This window comes from Sphaerodactylus townsendi, linkage group LG14, assembly GCF_021028975.2.
Source record: "Sphaerodactylus townsendi isolate TG3544 linkage group LG14, MPM_Stown_v2.3, whole genome shotgun sequence".
NCBI classification, from domain to species: domain Eukaryota; kingdom Metazoa; phylum Chordata; class Lepidosauria; order Squamata; family Sphaerodactylidae; genus Sphaerodactylus; species Sphaerodactylus townsendi.
In genome coordinates, this window is record NC_059438.1 from 9,715,734 (window position 1) to 9,734,133 (window position 18,400).

General features: G+C 46.6%; 1 protein-coding gene across 1 annotated transcript in view; it reads left to right on the forward strand.

Moving 5' to 3' along the window:
- Positions 1 to 18,041, forward strand: part of GLG1 (golgi glycoprotein 1) — a 59,732-nt gene extending 41,691 nt beyond the window's left edge. Inside the window, exons 13-26 of the mRNA XM_048515491.1 lie at positions 1,120 to 1,206; positions 1,963 to 2,025; positions 2,253 to 2,366; positions 2,988 to 3,076; positions 3,205 to 3,322; positions 4,470 to 4,562; positions 5,543 to 5,680; positions 6,598 to 6,721; positions 8,114 to 8,256; positions 9,248 to 9,349; positions 10,415 to 10,522; positions 11,673 to 11,793; positions 12,685 to 12,791; positions 13,850 to 18,041. Of these exons, the coding sequence (XP_048371448.1) occupies positions 1,120 to 1,206; positions 1,963 to 2,025; positions 2,253 to 2,366; positions 2,988 to 3,076; positions 3,205 to 3,322; positions 4,470 to 4,562; positions 5,543 to 5,680; positions 6,598 to 6,721; positions 8,114 to 8,256; positions 9,248 to 9,349; positions 10,415 to 10,522; positions 11,673 to 11,793; positions 12,685 to 12,791; positions 13,850 to 14,017 (1,575 nt within the window). The 3' untranslated portion in view covers positions 14,018 to 18,041. The remainder of the gene's footprint in view (positions 1 to 1,119; positions 1,207 to 1,962; positions 2,026 to 2,252; positions 2,367 to 2,987; positions 3,077 to 3,204; positions 3,323 to 4,469; positions 4,563 to 5,542; positions 5,681 to 6,597; positions 6,722 to 8,113; positions 8,257 to 9,247; positions 9,350 to 10,414; positions 10,523 to 11,672; positions 11,794 to 12,684; positions 12,792 to 13,849) is intronic.
- Positions 18,042 to 18,400: the final 359 nt, after the last annotated feature.

The window sequence follows — 18,400 nt, forward strand, 5'->3', positions numbered from 1 at the left end:
TGTGCTTAAGCCAAGTAGTCAACGCAAGGGTTTGAGCGACCTGCATGGTGCAACAGCCAAAATAGGCAGAGAATGGAGATGTAGCACACTGAAGCCAGAGAGGTTCTGGAAACTTTGGTGGTGTCATTCCCCTCCATTCAGGGAGAGCTGGTGGCTCTTCTATTCAAAGGGTCTTGAACAGAATAGCAAAACTACAGCATGGACTTTTGGGTAGCTTCCCAACAGCTGATTCACTGGCAAAGCACTGAGATTATCCCAGACAGGATAATAGACAGACTGTCTTGTGCTGCTCAGCTTGGCAATAGCTCCCAAAGGGCCTCTGTCTTCAGAAAATTAAATCAAATAACCCTTTTTTTCCAAAGGAAAGAACTGATCCCCCAATAACTGTTTTGTATTTGGCTGTTTTAGTTGTTTTGTGGTGGGGTCAGCTACCCCTTCTGAGAGTCAGTGTGGTGTAGTGATTAAGAGCAGGTGGATTCTAATCTGGAGACCCAGGTTTGATTCCCCACTCCTGCACTTGAGTGGCAGAGGCTTATCTGGTGAACCAGAGGTGTTTCCACACTCCTACATTCCTGCTGGGTGACCTTGGGCTAGTCACGGTTCTTTGGAACTCTCTTAGCCCCACCTAACTCACAAGGTGTCTGTTGTGGGGAGAGGAAGGGAAAAGAGCTTGAAATCCACCTTGAGTCTCCTTACAGGAGAGAAAGGTGGGGTATAAATCCAAACGCTGCTTCTTCTTATAATTTCAAAATGTTTCAAGGCATACCAAGGTTGGGGCTTCTGCTCTGGCAGGGAGGTCACTTCATGTATCACTCATATATAGAACTGCACAGAGAGGAAGGCAGAAAGGTTTGTTTACCTGTAACTGATGTTCTTTTTGTGGATATCTGCATAGTCATACAACTGGGCCTACTTTCCCACTGCTGGTGTCTTTTATACTACACTTTTGGGAGCTCTTTGTGATGGTATGAAGGAACAAAGGAACTGAATGAAAAAGGCAGTTCCCGCTCTCCTCAAGACATGGGAGAGGAATATTACCATACTCAAAAGCTCTGGAGTTGCCTTTCATTTCCGACACTGCCCTGTACTGGATTAAAAATATTTATGTGTTTTGTTTAGGAACTTGAGTGCCTCCAGGACCATCTGGATGATTTGGTGGCCGATTGCAAAGACATCGTTGGAAACCTTACAGAACTGGAATCTGAGGTAAAAGAGTTTGGCTTAAATTCAGAGAAGATCTGCAATGTTGTGGCGGTTGCATTTGACCTTGGTGATTGATTGCCCAATGGTAGTAATGTAAATTAACATTTGTTTGTGTTTGTCGTAAAAAAAAGCTCCTCATATGTTGCTTTTTCATCACACTGATGAACAGCTATTAAAGGAAGAAGAGGAAAGACTGGACTTTAAATGACTGTTCTGAAAGTAGCTCAAATCAGATATTGCCAGGTATATATTGGGAAAGAGGTACAGTCAGCAAAATGAATGCCCACTCCTTATTCTTTGCAGTGATATATTTTACCTGGTGTTTAGAAGAAAACAGTGGCAGTTGGCCAGGCAAATAGGCTTGGGGTGGCTATTTCAGAGATGAGGTGCCACAGCAGATTGCTGGTAGCCATTCACTATATAGCAGATGGTTCTGCTTTGTATGGCTATATGTGTAAGCTGTGTCTTTAATTGCAAGTGTGACTTCCTGAAATCCTGGGGGTTTTGTTCACATCTTTTTTGCTTGCGGCAGACCTTTTGGCCTGTAAAATTTAAGGGATATTTACCGAAATGGATTATTGCTTCTGAGGAATCATAGTCTGATGTGAGAGTTGCTCTCCTTAGAGAGCTTAACACCCAATAGGCCTGTTGGTTGTTCATCACATTGGAAAGTTTGCACCGTAGCGTACACCGCGAAAGGCCTCGTGAAATGTTGGCCTTGCCGAATTGGGTCTAAATACACACTACTCCCTCTGGCAGGATATCCAGATCGAAGCTTTGCTGATGCGAGCGTGTGAGCCAATCATCCAGACCTTCTGCCACGTAAGTGAATCCTGTGTTTATTTGTACTGTGCTTTGAAAACAAAAAACAAGTTGCAGTCTTGCATTCCAGCACTATTATGGGCTAACCATGAGCATCGTGCGTATGCAGTGATACTGTGGTTACTTGGAATGTGGTAGCGGGAATTCAGCCTAAGGTTTTTATTTTTGAAAAGTCAACATTCCGCCTTCTCTCCCCCCCCCCCCCCCCCTTCCAATCCCACGTTCAGGAAGTGGCAGACAACCAGATTGACTCGGGGGACCTCATGGAGTGCCTCATTCAGAACAAACATCAGAAAGAGATGAATGAGAAGTGTGCGGTGGGCGTCACCCACTTCCAGCTGGTGAGTGTGCCAGCCTCCCAGCACTTCCTAGCTTGGCTCAGACTGGGAGTTGATAACAGTGGATCCCTTTGTTGCTTCCAAGGCTTACCCATTCCAAATTCCAGACTACTCGCTTCTTGTTAAGTGATTGTATCCCACTGACTTCCCTGGCAGTGGCTAAGTTCTTGGAAAAATATTTTAAACATCAATATTTGAAAGTTTTAAACGATTCAAAATATATTCGTGATTTTTATATGCCATTAAAGGTTGAATTGAATTGATAACAGTGGAGGGCAGTTCCTGGGAACCAAGCTCCAAGACTTGCTCCCACCTTCGATGCTCCTGTGGCCAATTTGCTCCTAGTAAATGTCCTGATTCTCAGTTTGCAACCTCGAATTACATTGCAACCACTTCTTCCTAGACATTGATCTTTGTAGTTTACATGGCAGGTGGAGCAGATGGTTCGGCCCTTCATCTGGGCTTGTATGTTTTATCCTCCCTGGCACCATCCCGGAACTCTGAAAGCGCTGGGATAGAACAAAGCGGAGAAGCCCCTGAGGCTAGTTGGTGTGCTCTGTGAAGGACTTGATCGCGAAAAGAGCTCTGTTAACTTTTTTCTGTCTGTCTGCCTGTCCTCCACAGCTTCAGATGAAGGATTTCCGATTCTCTTACAAATTCAAAATGGCCTGCAAGGAGGATGTGTTGAAGCTGTGTGCCAACATCAAGAAAAAGTAGGTAGAGAATCGACTGGGCGTGGCTGTTAACTAAATAAATTGCTTCGTTTCTCATCTGGCCTGAGCCAAGAGTTTCACCCTTTGGTTCAGAGCGCAGCAGAAACTCTTTCCTCTCCCACTTTCAGGGTGGACGTGGTCATCTGCCTGAGCACTACTGTGCGCAACGACACCCTGCAGGATGGGAAGGAGCACCGGGTCTCCATGAAGTGCCGCAAGCAGCTGCGTGTCGAAGAGCTGGAAATGGTAAACAGCTGCCTGGTTGGGGAAGGGCCGTGGCTCAGTGACAGAGCGTCTGCATGCAGAAGATCCCCAATTTAGTCCAGTTAAAAGGATCGAGTAAGAGGTGACGCGGAAGACCTCAGTCTGAGACCTTAGAGAGCCACTGTCAGTCTTGAGCAGACAATACTGGCCCTGATGGACCAGCGGTCTGATTCTGCATGAGGCAGCTTCATGTGTTCATATGTTGGATTCTGTGATAGGATTATGAAGGGGCTTTACTTGCAAACCAAAAACCGAAATTGACAAAATCCATTAGGCAGGGGTTTGCAACCTGCGGCTCTCCAGATGTTCATGGACTACAATTCCCATCAACCCTGCCACTTGGCCATGCTGGCAGGGGCTGGTGGGAATTGTAGTCCATGAACATCTGGAGATCTGCAGGTTGCAGATCTTCCTTAGTGTATCCACCTTGCATTCCCATCAGAATACCTGGCTGCGTCTCAGGGCTACTTTATTCCTGTGTAATTGACGTTCATCTCCTTCCTGTATTCTGAATCTGGCTTATGGCCAGTTTCTGTTCACACATTGGCTTTTAAACTACAATCAAATCAATCATAGACATTCTCTTATACACTCTCGTAAACACCAGTTTAAGTTATATTCTCCATAAATTCACCACTCACCCAATGACTAGATGAAAGGAAGGAAAGGGAAAGGGAAGGGGAATTGAAGAAAGGGGAATGGGAGAGATATGCTGTCAGTGCTCGAATATTTTAAACCCCTTTATCAAATTCCTAGACTAAACAATAGTTGGTAACAAGACGGAAATTCTGATTGTGAAAATAATTTTCACCATTGGTTTGCATTGGTTCACACAAGGCTGTCCCGAGCGGCTGGAATCTGAGGATCTTCCCCAGCTAGCTTGTTTGGACTAAACTTTCCTGAGCGGGTCTGCTTAGGTGACCTAAATGACATTCTTCCTGGGCAAGCAGGTGACAAATGCGCAGGCAAAAGAAATGTGGTTTGATCCGTAGGTATCCTTCATTGCCTAAGCCAGAGGGCTTACGTTTTCTCTGTTCTCCAGTATACTTTTCAGATGGAATGGCATATGCTTTCAGTGCCCCTCTCTCCATTCCCCTTTGGGTTTCAACGTCACAATTTTGTCTTGCAGACTGAGGATATCCGTCTCGAGCCAGACCTCTATGAAACTTGCAAAAATGACATCAAGAGCTACTGTCAGAACGTGGCCTACGGCAATGCCCAGGTGATTGGCCTTGGATTTTTTTTCTTTTGTTTTTATTGCCTTCTAAGTTTATAAGAGATCATCATAATTGCCCCCTTTAACCATCTTTTGTTAACCCCCTTTCTCTTGCCTTAATTCAAAAAGAACCTTCTTGTTTCCGGCAACCACAGACTACTTTTATGGTGTTCATGTGTCCCAAGTAGTACAGGGCAGAATTGGCTTAATTGATATGCATATTTTAAAAGGGGAATGAAGCATGCATGTGGAATACACGTATACACATGTATGTCTCTCTCTGTGTGTGTATAGGTGTAGGTACACCAGGAGAGAATCCAACAGCTTGAACCATATTCATATCAGGAGCCAAATCTAAGAATTCAAAAAATTGATTCCAGGTTTTTTTGCCTAAATGTTTGTATAATTCATGGTCTTCTGTGAAAAATCTAATCCTTAGGAGCCAGTTTGTACATACACTCCTCCTCAAAGGAAGTTTTGGCTTGCCAAGCTAGTAGTACCAGGTGTTCAGCAATAATTGCAGCATTTGAGATCCAAGCTTGCTTTGAGGCGGTCAGCACCCATGCATGGGAATGTAGCCAAAGGTTCCAGTGTAAATTCAAAGAACCAAGAAACATTTACTGCGGAATTAATTTACATGTCCACCTATGAGAAGAAAAATATTCCCAGGCTCTTACAGGGCCCTTTTCTGCCATGCTGTCAGCAACTTAAATTAGCATCAGAGTTAACGAGAGACGTAATGACTAGTGAAAGCAGAAGTGTTTCAGGTTTAAAGCCCTGTTTGTTATATTGCCTTACCTTTTTGATGTTGGAGCCCTTCTTTCAGGCCACGGGTTTTCAATATCATATCTTAATTACACCCTCGATCTTTGTAACTCTAAACTTGCTCAAACAACATTACCCACAATGCACTTCGGGCAAAGCCTCATCAGTGCCAGCACAAAACAAGTCCACTATCACTTCTTAGCAGTCCTGTTTAACTGCAGATTATTGAGTGCCTGAAGGAAAACAAGAAGCAGCTCAGCACCCGCTGCCACCAGAAAGTCTTCAGGCTCCAGGAGACGGAGATGATGGATCCCGAACTGGACTACACTCTCATGCGAGTTTGCAAGCAGATGATCAAGGTGAGGGGCACCCGGTGGACAGGAGAAGCTGGGGCCAGTTTCCTTCTGTAACGGGGCCGTTAACAGGATACTTCTGATGGAACTCCCGTTGCCCTTTGCAGTATGCATCCATTGGTGAGGTTAACTGTTGGATTTTGCTGGAAAGATCCGAGTGGAGTCGCTGGTCAGGCAAAGATAAACAAAAGCCATGTGGGATTCTTGGTTGCGGTGGCTTCCGCACTAGTTCCTGTGAGGCAGAAGCAGCCTGTCTTGTGTGCGCATCCATCAGCAGTTTTCACATGGGATGAATGACTAAAGCTGATAATATTATTGCTGAAAATAGATTCTGTATAGGGTCATGGTCGAACCCCTAAATCAAGGGTTTCCCCCTGCTTCCGTACCCTTACTGTTTTTTGGGGGGGAGACCAGGGAAGGAGGAGCAGCTCGAGGGAAGCTTCAGAACTGGAATCAGGCTTTTACCTTGCAGCAGTTCAGTGCCGGAACTCCAGAAGGCGGCATGTTGGGTCAGACCTTCTGCACAGGGCAGTGTTGCAAAGAAGCGTCTGCTGTAGAAAATGCTCGATGAGTGGCTAAGTCACTCAGCAGCTTCCAGGATTATAGCTGTCCTATGTCCTAGTTTCCTCTTCTGCCTAAATGCAGAGCCTCCTGGAAGTTTCTGTGCAGTAGTACATTCTGTAGTCATTGCCTCTCAGCAGCCAGGTAGCAGTTTTAAGAACTCATCTTACACTGAACAACATAATTTGGAGGTGTATCCAGCTGTATCTCTAGTAGCGATAGGCAGACTAGGTGCATCAGAAGGAAAGGGCACGGCCAAGGGCAGAAGATGCTGTCCCGTTGCCAAATTCAAGCTCTGTCTTGCCACTTTAAATACAGCCCTGCTTTAAATAAAGGATTGCTTTCTCCATTTCTGCTGCCAGAGATTCTGCCCAGAAGCAGATGCAAAGAACATGCTGCAGTGTTTGAAGCAGAACAAGAACAGTGAGCTGATGGACCCCAAATGCAAGCAAATGATCACCAAGCGCCAGATCACACAGAACACAGGTAACAGCCTGGCTGCTCCTTGGGGTTAGGTCAGGGTAGGGCAACGGTCAGTGCCCAGGCTAAGCTGTTTGCACTTGAGGCTCTGTTCTTTGTTAACCACTCAAAGCTGAGAAGTGTTACACTTTATTTAAATATGATATGCAAGAACCTGAAAAATTCAAGGCTTCAACCCCCCCAATTTGTTATGAAATGGTTTTTGCCAAGGCTTAATCCCCCCTCCCCATTTGTTATGAGATGGTTTTTGCAGGTGGTCACCAGTTTGGAATCAAGGCTTCGGTAGCCAAGCAACTGTATTGTGGGACTCTTTCAATTGCTGTTGCTAACTAGTCCCATTGAGATCATCATGAATATTAGAACTACTGTTAAGCCAAAATGGGATACAATCAGCTCTAAGCATTCGCTGGAGCTGTGTGGCAGTCCAAAAATGCTGTGTGGAACTGAGCTGCCTAGGATCGCTCCCCCTGCGGGGCCTTATTTTGGTCGGGGTAGGGCAAAAACCTTATTTGCACAGCCCTAGTATGGTGACTGTGCATGCACACAGCTTACATTGGGCATAATTTTAAGTCTCAGTCACTAAAATAGCCACAGTTAATGATTTCTGGTTGTGTTGTTTTGCTGGCTACTGTTACTTTGTCAGGGCAAAGTGTGAAAGGCTCCTGAAAAGTGGGATACTTTTTCTGGGAGGAAATTGTAACCTGAGTGATGCTTGCATGGAATTTGTGTATTTATTAATTTTATTCATTTTTATACCCTGCCTTTCTCTCCAACGGGGACCCAGAGTGGCTTAGATAATTGTCTTCTCCTCCAGGTCATCATAACAGCCCTGTCAGGTAGGCTAGGCTAAGAGCATGTGACTGGCCCAAGGTCACCCAGCAGGCTTTCATGGCAAAATGGGGATTCGAACTGGGTCTTCCTGATCCTAGTCTGGCACTAACCATCTGAATCAGAGGCTTGCCTTTGTTTGTTACGTGAGAGTAGTAATGCTGTTACCTTAACCTTTTCTTTGTTCTTATAATACACCTTGCCTAGATGCTTATTTTTCTGTCTCTAGATCATGTAGAGCTAAACAAAACGTGATGGTGGCCACAGGCCCATCCATTTTAGAAGCAGTTGTAGTTTTTTTTTAAAAAAAAGATTGCTGCAAGGATTGGATCTGGATCAGGTGTGCAGCACGACAGCCCCAGAAGCTCTTGTTTCTGTCCTTCCGCCTTTTAGGGACTGTTTCTGTACCTGTTCAGCTGCCCTTTGTTTTTGAGATTTCAGCATGAAAAGCAACCAACTAAGATATTCAGCTGCCCTTTGCTTAGATAAGCCTGTGCGATTCTGCTGGCTGATGCTGTCTTCCTCGCAGTCTGTCTGAAATGCTGACGCCGCTCCTTTCCTCCTTGATAGATTACCGCCTGAACCCGGTGCTCAGGAAAGCCTGCAAAGCAGACATCCCGAAATTTTGTCAGAGCATTCTGAACAAGGCCAAGGATGACTCAGAGCTGGAAGGGCAGGTCATATCCTGCCTGAAGCTGAAATATGCAGACCAGGTGACTCAAGGGCATAGGTGTCGGGGCTTTGAGCCCACAGGAACTTTGTTCTGCTCTGTAGAATATGCATTTGCGGTCTGGCCTGCTGGACAACCAAGCACTTCAAATGCAGTAAAATCAGCTCCAAACTTGAATCCTGTTCTGCCTTAGAGCAGAGGCTTAGAGCTTATCTATGGTTTACAGTCACCCTGTGAAAACTGCCATGATCTGTTTGAAATTCAAAAGGTTTTCTCTGGCAGTGAGAACCAGAGGGCATCTTCCATTGGGAATCCTCTGATCACCTGTCTCCATCTTTTTTTGTGTGGGCTGACCTGGCAGCTCAGTGATCCCGGCTTGCTTCTCTCTTTCTCTGTTCTCACTCGCCAAACGTTTGGGAGAAAATGGTCTGCTCAAGCCCTAGTATCATAAACACTGGAGTGCGAGAAGCTGCCAGGGGCAGTCTGACCTCCTGAAGCTTTCTCTGCCCCTTTCTGGGGAAGCTTTCAGAGAGTAGGGTACCAAGAACATGGTCCTGTGTGGTATGGAATTTATCTTTCTGGGAAGGAGGTGGAGTGGGTAGCTTGAATGGGGAAGCTGTCTGGTATGCCATGGCTCACTGGCCTGGATTTTGTGGGAGTTGTTTCAATGATGTTTTTAATGATGTTATTTATATTAACTATTTATTGTTTATGTAATATTAATTTGTTGTTCACCGCCCAGAGCCCTCAGGGGATGGGGCAGTATATAAATATGATAATAAACAAACAAACAAACAAACAAATGGTGTAGATAAACTGTGCAGGAGTATACACCCTCAGGAGGCAGGAGCAATAACTGGAAGAGAGTGCCATCTTCTTCTTTTGGTCTTTTCTCAAAGGGAGTGGGAGCAGATCTTGGTGCTTGATTTGCTAGGAAGGCAGTGGCTATAGGGACCAAATGATGCTGCTTCAGCCGAACGGCCAGTAAGGCTCTGAGAGTCATGTGGGTCAAATGTGTTGTTCTCTTCCGACAGCGTCTCTCTCCTGACTGCGAAGACCAGATTCGAGTGATCATTGAGGAATCAGCCCTTGATTACCGGTTAGATCCTCAGCTGCAGATGCACTGCTCAGACGAGGTGGGAGCTTCCAGATGTCGTCTGCCTTGTGATCTCTTGGTAGTGGGATGTGTGCTCTGGCACACTCTCCAGTAAAGATATTTACTTATTGCTGTGATATTTTTGTGGCCAATACTGCAACTTACCAATGACATGTTCTGAGAATCGTCTCTGAATAAAGCAAAGCATTATGGTGTTAAGACTTGCACAAATAGGGCCTGTTGAAAATTTCTGTCCGTTCCAGCGTTTCCCCATGATAAACAGTGAGGCGAAAAGGTTTTCTAATACTTAAGCATCTGTGTATTGTTGACGGCTTTCATGGCTGGAACCAACTGGGTGTTGTGGATTTCTAGGCTGTGTATTATTATTCGATTAAAATTAGTTTCAATTTGCAGTCACTAGGGTTCATATCAGCTTTCACCAGCATGGCCAATTGGCCATGGTCTGCAGTAGGGCTGATGGGAATTGTAGTTCCTGAACATCTGAGAGTCAGCAGGTTCTACCCTGTTTAAGCTCAGGGGGGTAGAACCTGGGCTCTCAGATGTTCCAGGAACCACAATTCCCATCAGCCCTACAGCGTGGTGGCCATGCTGGTGAGAACGATAGATATGGACCCTAATTTATCAGAAGCCCTGATTCTCCTTAGGAGCAGCAGGAAGGTACGTAGTGGTTGAGAGCAGGTGTACTCTAATCTGGAGGAACCGGGTTTGTTTCCCCGCTCTGCCGCTTGAGCTGTGGAGGCTTATTTGGGGAATTCAGTTTAGCCTGTGCACTCCAACGCACGCCAGCTGGATGACCTTAGGCTAGTTATAGTTCTTCCGAGCTCTCTCAGCACCTCCTACCTCACAGGGTGTTTGTTGTGAGGGGGGAAAGGGAAAGGAGATTGTAAGTCCTTTTGAGTCTCCTACAGGAGAGAAAGGGGGGATAGAAATCCAAACTCTTCTTTTCTTGCACTGTTTTGATGACTGGGAAATAGGGGTGCTTAATTTTAAGGGACATGTGGTAGGTTAAATTGCTGGCCGATAGTGTCAGACCTGTTCCTCTTTCTAATGTGTTTTTCAATGCTTGGTGTTTTTTTTAAAAAAGATCTCTACCTTATGTGCCGAGGAAGCAGCAGCCCAGGAGCAGACGGGGCAAGTGGAAGAGTGTCTGAAAGTGAACCTGTTAAAAATTAAAGCAGATATGTGCAAAAAGGTAATGAATGGCCATCCCTCTTGGTGCCTGCAGAATGCAGGGAGGACACAGCCCCTGGTTTTCTGAACCATTTCTGTGCAGCCTTGCTGGTGATTGTTCAGTCCTTTTGCACTGGAACTGGAGTGTGTGCCGCATTCCTTCCTGGGGCTCCTGATGGTTGCCGTGTTCTTTTCCAGTTCTGCTGCCGTTTGCTTTTTAGCCCCCTTACGGACAGTGAGGAGCATAAACAGGGGCTTGCCCTCCTCCGTGTACTGCTGCCATGTGCTTCCTGTTGCCAGTTGAGGAGTGATGCTGCAGTGTGCATTGCTTTCCTCCAGGTTATGACCTAACACAGGGGTCTGCAACCTGCGACTTTCCAGATGTTCATGGACTACAAATCCCATCAGCCCCTGCCACCATGGTCAATTGGCCATGCTGACAGGGGCTGATGGGAATTGTAGTCCATAAACATCTGGAGAGCCGCAGGTTGCAGACCTCTGACCTAACAGCTGTCGAAATGCCTTCATTACCTTGCAGCTAGAATTTTGTAATATGCTGTATTTGGAACCTAACCTTTGCAAAGTGGACACATTCAACTGCAGAAGCTCCCTAACAGGCTGGGTTGACCATTGCCCCTGTCCTCCCAGGTCCACACTGGCTTTTCTGGATACTATTAGGCTACATCTCAAGGCTCTGGTTGTAACCTGGATGATGGCCCAATTACCTTTGGCTTTGCTGATGTAGGATATGACTTCTAATTTTGCCTGTAATGTATATTGCATGTTGAGTACTGTTTGATCATGTTGTTGCACTAACACATACTGAGCCAGCGCGGTATAGTGGTTAAGAGCAGGTGCACTCTAATCTTGAGAACCAGGTTTGATTCCCCGCTCTGCCACTTGAGCTGTGGAGGCTTATCTGGTGAACCAGATTAGCTTGTGCACTCCAACACATGCCAGCTGGGTGACCTTGAGCTAATCACAGTTCTTCGGAGCTCACTCAGCCCCACCCGCTTCACAGGGTGCTTGTCGGGGGGGGGGGGGATTGTAAGCCCCTTTGAGTGTCCTTTAGGAGAGAAAGATGAGATATAAATCCAAACTCTTCTTCTTCTTCAAAGTCCATGGATGGGGTGGGTGAAATTGAGAGTCTGTCATGATCTTCTACCTTCCAGGAGGTGCTCAACATGCTGAAGGAGAGTAAAGCAGACATCTTTGTGGATCCTGTCCTTCATACAGCCTGTGCCCTCGACATCAAGCACCACTGTGCAGCCATTCCTCCAGGACGAGGACGACGTAAGTCTAGGCAGCGGCTGAGGAAGTGAGGAAACGTGCATGTGTGCACATGGCAGCAGTGCTGTTGGTGCTGTGATCTTATGAGCCCTGAGCAGAGTTTATGGCAGTCGCCTTGGTTGCATCCTGTTTTGTGTGTCTGCATGCTTGGGGTCCCTTTATAATGCATATTTGGCAGCTTCTGCACATGCCATGTAAGCCCCACCTTTGTTTTTGCCCTGACTTCTGTGTTGGTTGACAGTGGGTTCCTGCTTATGAATTGGGCACTGGGGACACCCTGTGGCTGTGCAGGCCTGTGTTCAGTTATGTGTGAGCCATTTTCCTAGGAAGCTCTGCATCTTGCATTCTAGATTTTTTTGCACAAAACTCCAATTCTGTTCCTTGAACCGGCCTTGCCAGTTGGAGCAAACCACATTTGCCAGACCAAATTTTCAGTGTCCAGTGACAACCAACTGTGGTCTAGATTTTTTTAACACTTCTTAGTGAATAACTTAAGGAGAAGTTGAAAAATGGGAAGAAAAAGGACAGGGTTGGAGAGGAGGCAGTTGGAGCTGTACAGACTGGAGCTCTTCATTTCTTTGTCCCTGGAAATCTCCAGCCCCTCTCTCTTCTATCCACTTGTAGGAGTTCCTGGAGGACTTTGGTTGTGAACTCATAATGCTTGCCGTTGCCTAAAATAAATAAATAAATAAATGGACACCAGGCTTGGTGCTGTCCCATGTAGGCGCTGTGTTTGGAAAAGGGCTGGTTGCAAGGTGCTAGCATTGTGTGTGAAGCTGAGCTTCCTCTGTGTTTGTCTGTGTCTCCATTTATGCTGGGTGGAACCGCAGGACTTTGCCACAGTGCTGTAAAAGGAAGGTGACCTTTGTAATGCAGTCTTCTCTGATTCTGCAGAAATGTCCTGCCTAATGGAGGCCTTGGAAGACAAGCGTGTACGGTTACAGCCTGAATGTAAGAAGCGACTTAATGATCGGATTGAAATGTGGAGCTATGCTGCAAAGGTGAGAAAGGGGCTGGGCTGGGCAGGGGGGAGTCTCTTTGAATACAGTCACTAGAAAAATCAGGGATGGCGCAGTTCAGGTTAGTGGCGAGCATCTAGTGTTGTGGGTGTGCTATGGTGCTACAGCCCTGCATCAACAGGACTACTCTGTTAATGCACTGGCCTTGTCATTCTGCTGCAGAGGTAGGATTACAGATAAATGTACCAATTTGATTTTGGAAGCAGTGCTGGGAGAGAATCAGTTTGGTGCAGTGGTGAAGAGCGGCGGACTCTGATCTGTAGAGCCAGGTTTGATTCCCCACTCCTCCACAAGAACGGTGGACTCTAATCTGGTGAACCTGGTTTGATTCCACGTTCCTCCACATGAATCCTGTGGGTTGACCTTGAGCTAGTCAAAGTTCTCCCAGAACTCTCAGCCTCAGAGGTGTAGTTCCAAGGGGGTGGGGGGAGGGGAGACACACTGGGCATGCACCCCTGTGGGGGCGGTTTCCAGAGCAGGGGCGGAGGATGCACCAGTGCACCGGGCGCTTTCCCCCCTTGTTACGCCTCTGCTCAGCCTCACAAGGTGTCTGTTGTGGGGGGGAGAAGGGAAGGTGATATATACTGCTTTGAGATTCCTTAATGCACAGGTGTCAACCTCGTGGCCCTCCAGATGTTATGGACTACAGTTCCCATCATCCCCTGCCAGCATGATGTAGTCCATAACATCTGGAGGGCCGTGAGTTTGACACCTATTCCTTAATGGTAGAGAAAAGTGGGGCATAAACCAACTCGTCTCACAAACCTGTCTAGCATGAAAGCATGAAATGTTAGGAACAGTTGTAGGGACAGGGTAGCTATCACCTACATCACTTAGACTTTTAAAAATCCTGGAAAGAGAATTTTTAAGGTATTGCCAAAATATACGCATCTCTACACACTTTTGTTTCTTATTTTTTTCCACCAAGTACTCTTATGTCCACGTGTTACTGTTATTTCTCAGCTTTGTTTTTGTGCAGCTTGAAAACAGGGCAGCTCCTTTTGCATTGCTTTTACCACCTCTTCCTCCCCACCTGCCAGGTTGCTCCAGCGGAAGGCTTTTCTGACCTTGCCATGCAAGTGTTGACCTCTCCCTCCAAAAACTACATTCTGTCCGTCATCAGCGTGGGCATCTGCATCCTCTTCCTGGTGGGTCTGATGTGTGGGCGCATCACTAAGCGAGTGACACGAGAGCTGAAGGACAGGTAGAGTCTGCCTTGGTAGCCGAAGGGAGGAAGGAAGACAGGCCTGCCCGGTGCCCAGTTTGTACAGCCCTCCTTTGTATAGTCTCCCCACCCGCCTCACCCGTCTTCGGAGAGTACAAGCAAATTAGAACAAGCGGCAGGTGTCAGCTGAGTTTTCCCATCTCGTCCATCGGCATCTCCAACCGCGGAACGAGTTCGGCACGTGCAGCCGTGATGGCCCAGCCAGCAGCTTCGTTACCCATCATTAGCGACTGTTGTTTGCCTGCCTGTAGACAAGTCTTCTTTCTTTTCTTCCCCTTCCTCTCTTTCTCTCTCTTGCTGTCGGAGCTGCCCTCACACTCTGAACCGAACTGACGCAACCTGCAGCTCAAGAGATTTTTAAAGTTCAAAATTTTAAAAAAATCTTTTACAGGCATAGCGTTTAGCGGTGGGTCTTGGTGGGGGAAAGCGTTTGTGCTTTGTGGCTGGGCGGGAAGACTGGGGGGAGAAGGGGCATCACCCACCACTCACAGCTGGCCTTGCTTTGGACATCTGGTTCCCTTTAGGGCATCTCCGGTGCAGAATCGAAAAGTTGCCTCCAGAGGTCTGTCATCTCTTTGGTTCCTGTATTTTGTTGCATTTGTTTTCCTTTTTTATTGCTCCCCTCCCCCCAATACTTTTTGCCAAAAGGCAATGCCTTTCGTCTTTTCCCCATCTTTGGACTAAATTAACAATATATATATATATATTGACCAGGGTTAAAGAAACTCCAGTCATCTTGAAGGTACCCCTCGCGAAACAGCATCGCACCCCAGAGCAAACAGTTGGTTAAGCTCTGGGGTGGTGTGTGCAGTTGGTAAGCCAGTGGGCTTTCCCAGGAGGAAGTCGGAGAGTGTTTGAGACTCCAGGGGTTATAAAAAGGGGTGGGCCACAGCTGGGGAACTCTTTGCACCCCCCGCCTTCCCAGTGTGGCTGTTCACAGGTTATTGAAGTCCCTCCCCAATCCTCCTGGGTTTAGGAACAGCATTAGCAGTTGGAGGGTGAGGTTTTCCCGCTCTCCAGAATCCAGCCAAAGGGATCCTCAGTGTCACAAGAAGTAGCAAGGAGTGTTAAGCTAGCTCAGTGGGCAGAGGGCCACAGAAGTCTAACTGGGGAGGAGCACGAAGACAAAACATGGCAGCAGTTGCACAGATCTTTAAGGTATGTACAGTAGGGGTATCTATCTATTAACCTGCTAGATACAGTAGCTGGTGAATATGGTGAAATGTTAAATTGTGGCCTTGGGCTCTCTGCCACAGGCAAACAATTGTGTACAGGGTCTGTGGTTCTTCCCCCTCCCCCCACCCCTTACGTAGCTAGGGAAATGTCATTCTCCACGTTCTGCATTAATTCTACAAAAGTGTAGGGGCCTAACTTTGCTGCATTGCAGTGTGGAGAAACTGTCATGCATAACCAGTACTGTGAATATTGTTTTTTCCGCTTCCCCTTGAAGTGCTGGGGTCGGAGGAAAGGGACGCAACGTATTTAAGCTTTTAGCACAGCTTTTTTTCCTCCTGCTGCAAAGAACAATGCCAGGTGTAATCTACAGGGGAAAAGCTTGTGCGGGTTTTCTGATGACCACTCACTGTTTCAGGGCTCTAGAATGGATGGGATGTGACTGGGGACACAGGTTTGCTGGACCTGCCCCTGCTTGTGAATGCCGAAGGCTTCCGCGGACCGCAGCCGTGGGATAAATGTCCACCTCTGCCACCCCCTCCTACTTCTGGAATTATCGATCCTAGGAGAGGTGGGACTGAAAAGGGGTACACCGTGCCATGATTCCCCACTTGGTGCTTTTCAAAGTCTGTAGTCTCCCAAGAAAAAGGTATCTTTCATGTGTTGTCAATCTGTCAGCTGACTGGATCAGGAAGCTTCTCTTGAGGTACCAGTCTTGAGCTGGTGGGATTCTGATTTTGGCAACTGAAATGGTTGTATCTCTTACCCTCCAGAATTGGGGGCGGGAGTGAAGGAGTGCCAGCAGCTGCTCTTTAAGCCAGCCTGGAAAGCGTCAATGAAAAGTGAGTACAGAAGATAATTGGCAGGGGGAGCTGGAACTACCACTCGCATGGTGAGACCTGCGGAATAGACAGGGGCTGATCTCATTCACTCCAAAATATGGGAAAGAGAGGACTATTCACCGGCCCTTATGCTTGGTGCTTTTCCAGTTGTGCTTTTAAGGCTAAATAAGCCTCATATTCACCGGTTAATATCCTAAAATATAATGCACAAGGAAGATTCTCCTATAGTTTCCCTTCAGGCAACTCCAACTGCCTCCTACCCCCAGCCCTGGTCCTGGCTAGAGCGTCCCATCGGCAGGAAGGAGCAAATGCCACTGGGAAGAAGCAGCAGTGTTTATTTCCCGAGCCACCTTGCTTCATTTCCACTGTAAGAATGCAGTAATGCTTCTGATGTACAAAAGGCCAAGAGGTGGCAGGTCTGTGGTTGTGTGAACTATATGAGTGGCCCTTACTTGAGCATGTTCACGCCTAAGGAAAAGCAGAGCCCCAAGCGGTTATATGATGTTGGTACACTCTGTCTGCCTCAGTTTACAGAGACGAGGGGCTCTTTCAGTTAAAGGAAAGCAGGCCTCGGGCACGTAGTTCCTGGAGTCTCAGCTCCCATGATGCCTCTGTGCAGCTTTGGGCTTCAAGCCTATTCTTCATTCCTTGAGATCGTAGAAGGCAGAGGGCTGGCCCTTCCAAGAGGTTAGTATTTCCCCTTGCCCAAAAACTTATCGACTATTTAGTTTTTTTTAAAAAATGCATGACATCCCAGGCTTTACATTTACAGTTTAACCAAGAGTGTTGTGGGACTGAGAAGCAGGAAAGAGGCTGCATTCCATTTTGTGTACTCAAGACTCTTGGGAGAAATGCTTTCTTTTAAAAAAAAACCCTCTAAGGCTTTCCATCTGTTAAAACATTGGCCATGGTATATCAATAGCTCCAGCTGCCGTGCTGACCTTCTTCTTTCAGAGGAGAAAAAGCTTGCATCTTTAAAGAAGGTATCCTGTGGATGGGAGAAATCTTTAGAATCGAGGGGACCAGGCACTGGTAGGCACAGACGTGAAAAATGAGATGCTCGTGTAGAGTTTCTGCATGGAGGCTGTTTGAGGAGTGGTTCTCTTTAAAGCGACGCCACCAGCAGCACTTGGAAGTGGCTTGCCCTGTCTTTGTTTTCTTTGTTGCATAAACATCAGCTATGCTTAAAGCGGAGCAGACACAACACTAAGACCTGTTGTTTCTCTTTGTATCAATGGGGGCCAAGCATGTGTTAAGAATGCTTCTCGAGTATGTCCAGCGCTAAACTGGAAGGAGGGGATTTGAAATTATCTTTAGGAAGAATATTGCCAGCCCCATTTAGACCGAGGGGCATCTCTGCCCTGGCAGTTGTGTTTCTCCTGCCAGTCTGTCTAGACTAGCTGCAGTTGGCAGGGAAAGCTACAGCATGCGTGGATTATGGGTGGTCTTGTATGTAAATTCCACACACTAGATACTAGAAGTTGGCAAATATATCCATTTGGAGGGACCCCTAGTCGGTGCAAAGAATCTCCTGTGGACACATCACAGGGCAAAACTACATTTTCCCTTCAGTTAAAATTGGTTTTGGAACTTTTATTACGGTGGCTGCTGGTGGGAAAGGGTTGTGACTTACACTGGCATGCTCGTGTTTGAGGAAATAAGCCTGCAGTGCACAGTTTGATCTCAGGATGGTATCTAGGGGTTCGGTTTGATGCCCCTTCTGCAGCTTGCAAACAAGCCCAGAGAAGAGTCAGCGATAGATCATACATAAAACGCTGGCCGACTAGTCCTTTTAAAAAAAAAGCAACATTAACAAGATTTTTGTTTGGTAAGTTGTTTTTCCCTTTCTATGTATAATATTCTTGGCCGTTCTTTGTTTTTACATGTCCATGCTGTGTAATTTTTGAATTGTTAACTGAAAACCTGAACATAATGTGCATTTTTTCTGTACAGATGAAATGGGAGAATTTAATAAAAAAAAAAGAGGCTGCAGGTTTTTATTTGTTTGGTTGTCTCTTATCACCCCAGGATCTCCCTCTGCTGTGCTCTGTAATGGTCCTTCTGAATCAGTAGAATCATGCGGCTTCAGATGTTCAAATTAGAATTCAGCACTATCAGCTTTTCCTGCATGGCCAATTGGCCATGCAGGAAGGGGCTGATGGGAATTGTAGTTCCTGAACATCTGGAGAGCTGCAGGTTCCCTACCCCTGTTCTAAATCCACCTCAAGTTGTTTATTTGTGCTTGGTGTTCATAGGATTATCATTTTCAGGGTTTTTTTTTTAACCTGCTACAGAAATAATCCATGACAGTTGAACATGCTGCCAGTGCTGAAGGTGGGACGCACTCTTAA